The 13,152-nt window shown below is 45.0% G+C and overlaps 1 protein-coding gene across 1 annotated transcript in view; it reads right to left on the reverse strand.

Annotated features, from left to right (window-relative positions):
- Nucleotides 1-13,152, reverse strand: part of meox2a (mesenchyme homeobox 2a) — a 14,024-nt gene continuing 872 nt past the window's right edge. The window contains exons 2-5 of the mRNA XM_053843889.1: nt 10,794-10,849; nt 9,458-10,146; nt 2,303-2,475; nt 1-415 (exon numbers count right to left, since the gene is read on the reverse strand). Of these exons, the coding sequence (XP_053699864.1) occupies nt 197-415; nt 2,303-2,475; nt 9,458-10,007 (942 nt within the window). The 5' untranslated portion in view covers nt 10,008-10,146; nt 10,794-10,849 and the 3' untranslated portion in view covers nt 1-196. The remainder of the gene's footprint in view (nt 416-2,302; nt 2,476-9,457; nt 10,147-10,793; nt 10,850-13,152) is intronic.

Consider the following 13,152-nt stretch of genomic DNA (forward strand, 5'->3'; position numbering starts at 1 on the left):
TTCATGTTTTACATTTCGAATTCCACAAATGTCTGCGCTAACATCACGCCAACAAAGATACATGTGACAGTTCTCCACCCAGCAGCGGGTCCCAATCCTCCTCTCCGTCTGTACACTTATTTAGCATCGTAGTGCGACGATCGGCAGGCCGCGCTCCTCCCGCGGCTCTGAGTGGCCATGGCCCGCGGTGACTGCATCATAAGTGGGCGTGGTCTGAGCTGTGGTCGCTGTCCTGACTGTCCTCGTTCGCTAGCGAGTCCGTGGAGTGATGCAGCGCTGCGATGCCCGAGAACTCGGACGGCAGCAGCGTCCCTTTTTTCACATTGATCAGTTCCTTCTCTCGAGCTGCTGCCCCCTGCTGGCCGCCCTTCACTCGTTTCCACTTCATCCTCCGGTTCTGGAACCAGACTTTGACCTGCCGACACAGAAATGAATCCAGTTTTGACTAATGTGCACAGGTTGGAGCAAAAAATAATAATACTGTAATATTAGCAGTGATACAAAATGTAGCTATACTTGTCACAGTAGTACTGCATCAACACACAGATAAGGTGATAATAGCAGTAGAAGTATGACTAGTGGTACCAGTGAAGTGTCTGATCATAATTACTACTTTCAGAAATAGCATTACAAGTAACTGCAGTTTTAGTAGTACTCATGTATGAGATGAGATAGTGACCAATAGTACACGTACTGTAGTGGATATAGTGAGTAATGCAGAAGGGCAATACTAAAAGTACTAGTAATAGTAACAGAGCAATCGGAGAAGGCTTTGGAAAGCACCTGGTAAAGTAAAGGAGCACAGTCATAGTACTATTGGTGGAAGTAGCGGCAGTAGTCGAAGTAAGAGAGAAGTAGCTTGTAGTAGTATTAGTAGGTTGCAGTTCCTGTGAGAGTGATATTGGCGCTTAAAGAATGATGAGTCATAATAAAAGCACTCTGAAGGCTCCGTACTCTGTATGTGAGCTGGGACTTGAACCCAGAACCGTCAGGATCAGGATACATTCGATGTGAAAGCTTAATAAAAGTCAGCTGCTGCAACACGCTGACAAACGTCAGGTGGGTGGAGGGGGTCAGAGCCTCCCTCCCTCTGCTCACCCGCCTCACGCTCCATATTAGCGTCTCTCAGACCGATGAGTAAGCTGTTGCTTAAAACGGCCGTGAGCACGTCAGCAGCAGCAGCGGCGGCTTCGTGAGGGCCGACACGTCAGACTGGCTGAAGCCTGAGCTGGACCCACACCGTGGGGGGTCCTCCTGCTGGGTGCCATGCTCAACAAGTCACAAACACAAACATCCTTCTGAAACAGTACCGACGAGGTTCTGTCACGACTGGGCCCACGCAGAACCTCCGCGCGCTGCCGCTATTCGGATATCGCTGACGTCATCGGTAATTGATATGAAAGCGAGACTTCAGCCTGCAGACGCCCGCTGGCACGGACGTGCTGCTGACCAGCAGCTCAACAGTTATACAACCCAAAATCCATCTTCAGAGGAGCCACGCGGTGAAGACCAAAATACTCCTGACACCAAAACAAAGCGGAACCAGCAAAGGGTCCTCTGTGGCCTCTTCACCGAATCAGTGCTGAACTGCTGCAGCGTAACTCGAACCTTCACACAGTCGTGGATTACTGAACTCTACGTGACTCACGCCTCATTTCAAGAGACTCAAGTTAACGAGTCACTTGGAGTCAGTATTGGATCCATGAGCCACCTGGAATCCTTCAACATTTAACGCAAGTCATTTCCAGTCCTGTAGAGGAAGTTAAACCCTGGCAGAAGTGGGAGCGACTCATGCCTCTAAACAACAAACCATTGTGTCCAGGTCCTGACCTTAAGTACCAGTGAGTCAGTTTCATGATTCATGGGTTACTGACTGTCTCAGGCTCTCGCTCCTTCCTTCGAACCATATTTATTTCTCCATCAGCAGCGTGGCCGCGCTCGCTCCCCAATTTGTTCTGACAGAAGAGCCAGTGGGACGAGAGCGAGCGGCTTCCTAGACACCACTTCCTCTGACCCGTCGCTTGAACGGCGGCCCGTGTGAAAGAACAGAAGGGAACATCTGGAACACGATATTCCCGCCACACCACCACATCTGGAGCACCGCGGCCCGCGATGCGGAGCTATGAAAACATAGGAGCAGAGGAGAGGAGGCATCTTCGGGGTTGGAGCTGACGTGTGTATAACTGGTCGAGTCCAACCAGAGAAGATCTGGAGTGGACCACGCACCACAGAATGCTGTGACGGTCAGACGCACAAGAGTCTTGGTTCTTCATCCGAGTTGCAGAACATGCCACTGACTCACCTGTCTCTCCGTCAGGTCCAGGTTGACGGCGATCTCGTAGCGCCGTAACCGGGTCAGGTAGTTGTGGTGGGCGAACTCGGCCTCCAGCTCCCGGATCTGCTCCTTGGTGAACGCCGTCCGCTCCTTCCTGGGCTTGCTGCTCAGATCCGACTTGTAGTTCCCGTCCTGAGACTCTGGAACACAGAGAGCGGGTCACTTCTTGGGGGGAGAGGGGGAGCTGGGCAAACACTTGAAGTGGCCGAATGAGCCACACGTGGGTCTTTACAGGAGGTTCGGATCTTTGGGGGGTTTTAATGAGGACCAAAGTCAGTCAGGAGTTGACTTGAAAATACCGTTTCAGTGACGTGTTTAATAAAAGCGAGTGAAAATGAAAGGCTGCATGAAAGAGAGGGAAGGCATGAGTGCAGTAACAGACTTCCCTGGAGTGTTCTGACCCAAGTGTTGCTCAACGGCTCCGGTCCAATTACTGCAAGTACTTGTGTGATTCATTTTGTGTATTTTTCACTTCTTCAAACTGCATTTCAAATATTTATATTTCAATATTTATCAGTATTATACACCACATTTATTGATTTATTTAATCACTTTAATTTATGCAAAAAAAGTACAAATTACCTTCAATATTTCAGCATTAAATCTACAGAAAATTCTATTCAATCTGACAGTTGAAGTTAGTATTAATTTTATTTTTTTAGTTAATATTCGTATATTAACGTATTTTATAACTTTTATAATAGCAGTATGTGTCTTTTTCATGCAGCTTAAATTCCAAATTAAACATAAAAAATAGCTTAACAAGAAACAAACTGAAATTGAAATTGTTTAAAATATAGTTATTTAGATTGTCTCTGAAAAAACTATGCTGTTGGAACGATATTCTGAGCTCAGCCAGGGCCGGCCCTACCATTAGGCAAACTAAGAAGGGCCAGTCGAAGCTGGGGCAGACAGCTAGAGTCTTTCCAACAAGAGAGCGTAAACTAACTGTCACTCACGGAATAATCCAAACGTATTTTTGAAGCGTTCAAACGTCAACCTCTCACATCTTCCTACTAATTTCCCTTCTCCACAGTCGAGACGAAGACGTGCGGGTTATTTTTACACAAGTTTTTCACAAATGAAATCTGCCAGAGAGAGGCCGCGCCCCCCCTCCCTGTAATTTGCGAGCGTTTGAAGCCGAGACGTTTCAGACACGTTTGGGTAAACGCAGACGCTGTGAAAGAGAAATAAAAAGAGTACGACAGCCAGCTGTTCTGGAGACTCCAGTTAAAAGCGGCGGCGGAGTTTTACGACACGACCGCCGCACCGCAGCAATTAGCTTCCCGCTGCAACTTTCATCTGGCCACAAGAAAGCAGCGAGAATATGAGAAACCCAGAGCAGCCTCTCTAGTGAGCTCACAGGAGCCAGACCAGCGCGGCTCTCTTCTGCCTCACAGCAGAGCCTCACTCGAGAACCAAACCACACCAGCACCACTGCTCCACAATGCAAGGGACACTTTTTGAAACAAGTCAAAACAAATGATTTTTGAAAGTATGATGTTTGAATCAGACCACTACTTCTTAAAAATATTTTACTAAGACTACATTTGCATTTTATTTCAAATAAGTAGCTATATAAATAAAATTCAATCAGCCTTCTGCCCTGCTACACTTTGTTGATTTAGGTTGCTAATAAACAATTAAAGTATGGGACATTCAAGGAAAAAGAATTTGGTTAGTGTTGGTAAAAAAAATTCTAAAAATAATTAAGACGAATAAAAAAATTGTCTAACAAGAGATAAAATGATGACATGTTCTATATAATAATAGAAATAATACGTTTTTAAAGGAAGTTTTAGAGACTAAAGATTTGTATTGATATTAAGATAAAAAAAAAATTTTGTTTTTTATTTTGTTATTTACAACATCCTTTAGAGCAAAAAATACTATTTAGTTTATATTTGTAGTAAATGTATTTATTTATTTTCTTCATGTTTGGAGTGTTTCAGATTGTGAGTCATCGTCCTCGGTTGGAGTCCAGAAAAATCAGATTCTTGAAATTCTTCTGGACTCAACAACCCCCCGCACGGCTGGATCTGGAGCCATATTTGCGGTTCTGGTCCAGATGTTGAAAGCCCATCAGCCGCGCATCTCGCGCCAGGACGATATTTGGACAGCTGATCCACTCGGAACCTCGCGGGTACGGCTAATGAGCGGCGGCCCGGTGGCGAGTCCCGGCTCGGTAATGAAGCGGGCCAGAGTTTGTTGTTGCAGGTTATTTGGGAGGAAACAGGAAGCGACTGTTGATCTGTGCTGATTGAGTAAACAAGCGAGGAGGAAATGGGTGGTTTGGGTCAGAATCGATGAGTCAGGAGGGTTTTTTCGGGCGGTTCTTGAGTGACAGGTGAGAATTGAACCCTCACACTTCAAGTCAGAATCACGTGATGTTTGTTGCTCAATAATGGAGTGAGTGGCTGCAGCACGGAAAAAAGTCTCAGCAAAAAAGGGGAAAAACTGTCACAAAATAAGAGTGTCGTGAAGAAGAAGGCTAATAAGGGGGTCACTGGAGGGTTTGGAAGGGTCAGTGTGGGGCGTCACCGGGTTCAGGTCCAGACGAGTGCTGAGAACTCTAAATCCTCAAATGGATCCCAGGAAAGCGCTGGGCTCCGTCCTGAGAAAAGCCAAGATCACGTTGCCGACGGTGACCTGAGCTGCCGTGTCAGGCCGTGATGGATGGCTCCGCTCGGTGGGGGGTCACATGACGTCGTGCTGAAGCAGACAAACCAGGAAGCCTCCTCGAATCCACGTAGACCGACCAGCTCGACCACGACAACACGCGTGAGGCCTTTGGTTCGCGCGCTGCTTTGTGTCCAGTCAAGGAGAATTCACTAACAGAAATAGTTTCAGATATTTTGAGTTGATTTTGAGTTGAGCAGGTTTTTGATTTAAGATTTATTTTTTATTTGAGCTAAAAACTATAGACTGACTCACATTGTTGAAAAGCATCACAGCTAGAAACATGAAGCCAACTTCTTCCTAAACATTTCAGAATGCCTCCTCAAACTTAACCCCAGTCGCGCCCGAGTCAGCGAGTCACCAAACCTAGACAGGTTTGACTTCCGAAAAGAAGCGCTCAAGCTGTCAAACAGAGGCTCAGATTATTCCACTCGGGGGGATTATCTCAAATTAGCACTCCTGATTTGCCGCTCAGCAGTTTGGTTCTGATAAAAAGGGTCGACTCGGCTCGTTTTCTCTCTGGCAGCGGGTGTGTGAGCGCAGCGGCCTGCGGCGGCTTTAACTGCACCAGCGGGACGAATCCTAAGACCAGGGAAGCCTGCGAGTGCGTCGGGTGTTTAGTGCCGGTGCCGAGCGCTGCTTGGCTTCCAGATGTGATCCACACTTCAGGTCCGAGCTCAGGACCTGGAGCGGGTCAGGCTCTGCTGGGGTCACCAACCGTCAGCCAGGAGTCGTGAGGGTTCTGGGGTTCAAAGGACGACTGAAAAAAGCTGATGGATCCACTCCAAAGCATGCTGCTGCAGAGGTTCTCATGACGTTTCAATTTCAAATCCAGTCTGTAACTGACCCCTAGGCAACGAAACCGAACAAATACTTCTACCACAAACATGGCGCTGTGTTCCTCACGGCTCGGCTCTTTTTCTCATTTTCTCCTATAAATACTATATTAAATCTTTCTCTGATATTTTTTTTATATATTCTATCTATTTTTATATATATATATATATATATATTTATTGTGTATATATTATATTTTTATATCATGTGATTCTCTCTTCTTAGTATGTAGGATGATTTTTCAATTTTATCTTTTTTCTCCTTTAGTTTTCCATCATTTTCTTTGAGTTTTCAACTTAAAAAAAATTTTAATTCCACCCAAAATATTTTTTAATACTCTTCTCTGTCTCCTTTTTATATTCTTTCAGAGCTGAAACATTCTTTTTAAACATTATATTCCACTTTAATGATGTTTTTCCCAGGGTAGACTGACTGATTTTCCGATCATTAAAGACTGCTCATCTCTCATTTAAAAAATTGTTTGATCCATTCAAATAAAATGAAATACTGAGAAGAATCAAAGCAGATTTGACAGTGGGACGACTGACAAACCTCTCCGTCCGCCGCACACGTGTAGCCATCATGCTAATTCACGCTTATCATAACTCAGAGTGCTGCGACGCCTCTCGAGGTTTTTGGTGAGAAAACATGCGGGAGAAACACGACGTCCGGAAAATGAAACAATGGTGAGTCGGATCACTTCCAGATGTCATATTCGGCCGAGACAAACTATGTCAACTGCAGATCATGGAGCTGAAAAACTGATGTTTATGGGCAAGTCGGATCACAGTTATGACACTCAGGTGACTGAATTACGGCGTCATTTCACTCTTCTGAGTGAGGTTTGGACACGTCTGATCTGGAGGGCGTGCAGACTTCGGTGAAGGCCGTCGCTCTGCTCACCTCTTTCCTCTTCTGACTGACAACTTCAAAGTTTAAGCCTTAAAAAGAGCCACTGCAGTTCAGCGACCTAGTTTCACAGTCCCTTCAAAACTTCCACTCCATATAAGTGACCGATCAGTGGAGACTGGCTGGCGACTGAGAAGTCGGATCCCTCTGCAGCTCGCTCTTGACTGTTTAGTTTGGTGCCGCTCCAGTTGAAGTTTGATCAGATGTTTAAAGCGACGCTATCAGTCGACTAATGACACACTTGGCTTGATATTTTTAGTGCGACTCGGTGACAGCAAACATTTGATTTTGCTGTCACAAACTTCAAGGCCAAATTCAAGGAAACAGCCAGTTGAAGCATCATGATGACTCAGCTGCACTAAATACTAGTTTTGGGAAACAAGTCTTGGGGACAAGTCGATGAATTTTGGCGGGAGATGGGACTCCTTACTGTTTGTCAACACTAATCCTGAGACGTTTTTTTTTAGTGAGGAGTCGCAGCTGCAGCCAAAGCAAACCTGCGGTCAGATTGTTTCCAGATCGGTCTGTTTTCCTCGTGGTTGTTTTACTTGTTTACTGACACGCTCACAGGGCTTCTCACACACACACACACGCAGACGCGACAGCAAAGTGTGCGACTCCTCTGAAGGCTTTTAGGTGGAGTTTGGTGGTGGAAAACGTGTTTTTTGAGTGATAAAATGAGTAAAAATAACGTTTGTCTGTTAAACAAAAGCTCTTCCAGATGCTTGGATGCTCTTGTTTCTTTCATAGACATGTCCTTGTAACACTAATTACATCGACAATGCCAGACACTTGAAGGGAAAATAAACAGTTTTCAGCAGGTTTTGATCATAAAATCGAATGGAAAAATCAGCTGTAAATGACCCCCAATTTATTTGTTTGTGATTTTGTTTGATTTTCTTAGACCAAAAATTTAGAGCATTTTTTTTTTGTCTTTTCAGTTGAATTTTGCTTTTTTTCCAATTTATTAATAAGAAATGCCATTCTCTGAATTTGAATTATTTTTACTACCATTTTAAGAGATTTATTTGTTCTATTTTGGTTTTATAATTTCATATAACTTACAAGTATTTTATTGTATATTATGATTTTTAATGAATTCCAAATCTTTTTCTTCTTATTTTTCCCCAGGTTGAAATGCTGTTCAGATAAAATGAAAGAGCAGCGCTGAAGTCCATGAGTAAAGTCTCTCTGGACCCGCCGACTCCTTCACTTGAGGGGACGTGACGTGTGCGTCAGTTGGTGGGGGTCAGCTCACCTGACGCCTCGGGTATGAACGTTAACATTCCCGCTGACGTCTGCTGACTGACACGGAACCGACGGCGGTCCTGGTTCTGGGCGTGCTGGCGAGAATCACGTTTTGGATCCGTTCACTTAAACACAACTGGTTTCCCGTCGAGCTTGGCGAGGCGTCTGGTCGAAGCTGTCGAAACTCACATTGCTGTCGGTCTCCTGCGAGCAGCGGACGTCCGTCTCAACCCAGCGCGAAAAACAATAAACAGTTGGCGGATTGAAGCGTGTGCACGTGTTCGCTTCCTTCGACAGTCTTTCCTCTCACTTTTTTCCCCACTTGATGTTCAAAACCTTTTTACCTCATTTTGAAATGACATTTTTTATGTTTTAGATTCTCCTTTTCAACACTATTTTCATCATCATAAAGTAATCTGCTTTATTTCAGTTTTATTATTCGTGTATTTAGTTCGGTCTTTTATTTTGTCATTTGTAGAAACTAAGAATTTTGTCGAAAGTGTATCATTTTGGTTCGTAAAAACGTAAATTAAAAAGTGGTCTCTCTTTCACGCAACTGTATTAAAGATTCGACGTTTGCAGTGTGACGTGTCGCTCCATATAGATTTTTAACCAGAAAATTTGTGTGCTAAAAATATTCTGTGATTTTTTTTAGTTATGATGTCATTTTTGGTTTAATGCCATATATAATTTTTTAGTTATATTTTATTCGGAGAAAACTTTCTTTGGCAGAGACGCGCTGCGTTCAGATGAACCTTTGCTGGAGAGCACTGTCGCATTTGCATGAACAAAAACTTCCATCTTCCAAACAAGTGTCTTTGAGAGTAAAAGATTTTGGGTCGACATCAAAGGCAAAGATCTAAGAGCTTCATCACATGCGATATCTGCGGCAATGTTTCTGAAAATAAAGCAGGGCTTACTGTGAATAAAAGAGCAGAGTATGAAACGGCCGTTGATGTAAATTGAATAAAATGTAATTTGTAATCAAACTTAAAACAAGTTGACCATTTGACTTTTTTTTTTTTAAACCTCTCAGCAGATCTCAGAGACACACCATGAAGGAACAATAACAATAAAGCTTTTAATACTTTATAGCTTATAAAACTTTATAGTTTACAAAAATTAAATATCTAGTTTGAGAAATATTGAAATTTAAAATACAACTATAATAGAAAATTGGAACGATGTAATTGACCAGGAAGTAATAGTAGTTTGTAAAGAATAAAAATGTCATATACTTTATGTATTTTCTTATTAAGAAGAAATTCAATTGCAGTCATATTTAAGCAAAATAAATATATTTTTAGGATTAAAAATCTCTCATTTGTGTTAAGTTTTCACCCAGTATTATATTTGGATTTCGGCTCTGATATTAGCGAGACATTTTAAATTGAGACGTGACGTGCACATTGAGGCTGAGGGTCACCCTATCAGTCCCCTGACTCTCACCTGAACTGTCGCTTTTGCGCTTCCCGCTCCTCTTCTCAGCCTCGGCTGGCGACAGACTCTGTCGCCCGAAGTCTGAGGTGACGCATGAGGCTCCGGTCGGGGCGCTGCTGCCACCCAGACTTGGGGTGCTGGCACACAAGCTGGGCCCGCCTGGGTGAACCAGGTCTGAGGGTCCGCCGTCGTGAGTCACGTGAGGGTGGCAAAGGCTGTGTCGGGCGCCGTTACCTGGCGAGGGCATCTGAGGCACGTGCCAGGTGGGACGGTGCTGGGGCGGGGGGTGATGCTGCTGAGGGGGCAGGTGGGCCCGGTGAGGGTGGTGGTGATGGTGGTGGTGGTGGTGCTGACCCGGGAACAAACCCTCCTCATAACTGGAGATGATGCAGGGCGCCGGAGAGGAGGTGGAGGAGGAGGAGGAGGACGAGGCCAGGTCCGGGTAGGAGACGTGGTCCGAGCGTCCGTGGAGGGCCAGGGGGGACTGGGTGAAGGCGGGATGCAGTGTCTGGGCCGGGGTGTGGGGGCTCCGCAGGCACCCGAACAGAGTGTGATCCATCACGGGTCAGAAGAAAACAATCCTGAGTCAGAGAGATGGCGAGCACATATCCGAGAGAAGGCGTCCCGCGGTAGTCCACAGCTCCAGTGGTCCGGGACAGCAGCAGCCCAGCGTCTCCAGCAGCAGCAGGAGGAGGTTCCTGCAGACGAGGGGAGCGGGCGGAGGTTATAAATAGGGTGTAACGTGAGACGAGGGAGGGTCACGGAGACCACAAACACCAGCGTCCCCCGAAAAACTCTGACACATAAATCTGCCACATTAAAACGGACCAGTCTCCAGAAAGACACGTATTTATTTAAGATCCAACCTCTGCGGGACCCCCCACCCCCCACCCCACGCCTGCCGAGGGCAGGGGTCAGGGGTTAACTCAGCTTTATCAGGCCGAGGTCACTCACTTCCTCATCTAAGACTGGTGGTGATGATATGATGATAAAGTCACTAGTTAAAGTCTGAACAGAATCGCTGAGTCAGGAATTTTATTTCAGTTATGTAACAAGGAAAGTTATTCATCGTTTTAACTTTATGATTCCGACCATTGTTCCTGACACTAAAGAGTCACACTGAAAGAGTGTTCATGTCCGTTTCTTTGCCCGACTCTTGCTTGCGTGACTTGAGTGAGATGAACTGGTCCACCAGTGGCATCTTGAAAGACTACGTCATTTAAGTGAACCGAGTCCCTTGTTATAATTAACCCATGAGTCACTAGTCAAATTGGCACTGACAAAAGAATCAACCCTGATCAGAGTCTAGTGAATCACTGTGTCAGACATTCTGACTTGGACTCACCCCGGGTCAACAGAAAGCGAGTCGGACTCAGAGATGACAAGACTCAGTGCTGCCCCCTGTAGGATAAAAAACAAACAAAATGAACAATCTTTTCAACAATAGTGTAAATATGAAGAACAAATATAATAACATATGAAGCATGGCCGTCTTTAAACATTTCGGCAGCAAGCAGTGAAAGTGTATATTATAATTCGTGGACAATATTATATTTTATGGTGTCAGATTTTGTTTTTATTTTACATTAAACATACATTTAAAAACTGTTTATTTCAGGACATTCAGCAAGCATCAAAAGACATTCAAAATCTTTGAAAATATTTTTATCGATAACACATTTTCAAAAACTTTTCATGTTCAAATATAAAGATCGTATCTTGCCCTAACAATATTTGGGGACAGATTATTTGGAGTAATACAGGGCCATTCATTTTCTTTGGTTAGTTCTCTGATGGAGACACGGGGGGGTTGGGGTCGATCCCAGCGACTTGGGGTGAGAGGCAGGGGACGCCCTGGACAGGTCGGCATCTTATTGTTCACATCTCTGGGTGATTTACAGTGTGTAACGTGGATGAAAAGTGCAGAGACTTTAGTTTCTGTTCGTGTGAAAACTTCAATATTCCCCCCAAAACCTTCCCTTCAGGACCAAAGGCCTGTGGGCCCGAGATGTTTTATAGATTAAATGGTTTGGGAGATTCCATTGATGTATTTCGTGAACTGGCAGGGGACCGCCAGCATGAGCTCATGCTCTGAGAGGGAGTGGGGAGGGAGAGATGTGAAGGGGTGAGGCTTGAAAGTGGGGAGCAGACGTGTGATGCTGAGCAGGGACTGTGCCGGACCACACCTCAAACAGCCCCGGGTCGCCACACTAAAACCCCCATTTAAATCTGGACCTGGTACAACCGCCTAAACCAGAAAGCGCCACCAGAACCATTAGAGCCCGTTTCCTCCCAGACTGGCTGCGTGGACGCCCTCCTGCACCCCAACACCTCCCCCGCACCCTCACCCGCGCCAGCTGGGGATCAGCTCCCACTTCAGGCTCCGAACCGGACCATTAGTGCTTTTATTTGCTCAATTGGATCCGACTGCCACACACACACACGCGCGCACACACACGTACAGCGCCAACATCCTGACCCAATAAGAAAAATCATTTCAACAAGTGAAGTCAGCGACTCAGGTTTTTCACTACTTTGTCGGGACTCTGGGCGTCGCCGGCGTCACTCTCAAGGTCACATCCTTCTTTGATGTTGACATTTTAGCAACTTCACTTTTTTATCCATTTATAACTGCATGATAGCAATAGCAAGCATGAAGCATCATCACGCTCATGGCTACAGTCATGGAAGAGTGGAAGTGATGATGAAGCTGTCGCCATGGTTACAGGAGCTTCCAAATCATGGCGAGGTAGAAATCTGTCCGTGACATTTGACCCTTAAATACTGGGATTCATTCCATCATTGAACTGCATGGCTCTGTTTGTTCACACAATACTTGATTAGTGTTTTTAAATCTTGCTGCAAAAACATTTTTCACACAATAACAAAAGGACAAAAAGTTTATAAAATGCAAACGTTTAAAGTGTTTCGGTAACCCTGGAACTCGATATAACCTCAAGTGAGGCAGGAAACAGTGACACCTGCTGGCAGCCATGGAACAGTCCTGACTTATTTACTATGGATTCTGTCGGCATTTCGACAAAGATTTAAACGATACGTACTGTTTTACTTTTTTAAATTTGCGTTTGCTCGAATAACAAACGTATTTCATAATATTAATGAAAAATATGAATAAATTTTTTTAATTTAATAATCCAAACAGTTTTTAAAATGTGATATTTCAACTTCACACTGTGAAATTTGGTTTCATAAAATATTGCTCCGGTCATGTACCAAAGACTGAATGATTATTAAGAAGCCACTAAAAAAATTAACTCATATTCATCATACTGTACAATATTTAAAATCCAAGTCTGATTTTGATTTGATCCAACAGGAGTCTCCAACTAAGCTGCAGTTAGGGACCCCGTAATGTGAGCTTCCTCGTGTCGACTTGAGAGCCACAAATGTCTTCATGCTCAGGAGTCGACCTCCAGTGACCTCAGCATAGTTCCCACTTGGCGAGGTCAGCAACACCTCCCCCCCCACCCCCCAAGGCCCGGGCTTGGGCCTGTTTGCTGTCTCTTCTGACGCCGGGAAGCTAGAGTTCTCAAGAATTCCCTCGCGGGTCTGCGCTGTGGCCCGGTGCGTGCGGACGTGACGCAGGAGTCGGACAATCAGAGGAACCAAGACCCGGCGACACCTCCATAACCACGGCAACAGCGTTGACTACTCTCCAGCTCACTTCCTGGATTTCACATTCT

This window comes from Synchiropus splendidus, chromosome 15, assembly GCF_027744825.2.
Source record: "Synchiropus splendidus isolate RoL2022-P1 chromosome 15, RoL_Sspl_1.0, whole genome shotgun sequence".
NCBI lineage: Eukaryota > Metazoa > Chordata > Actinopteri > Syngnathiformes > Callionymidae > Synchiropus > Synchiropus splendidus.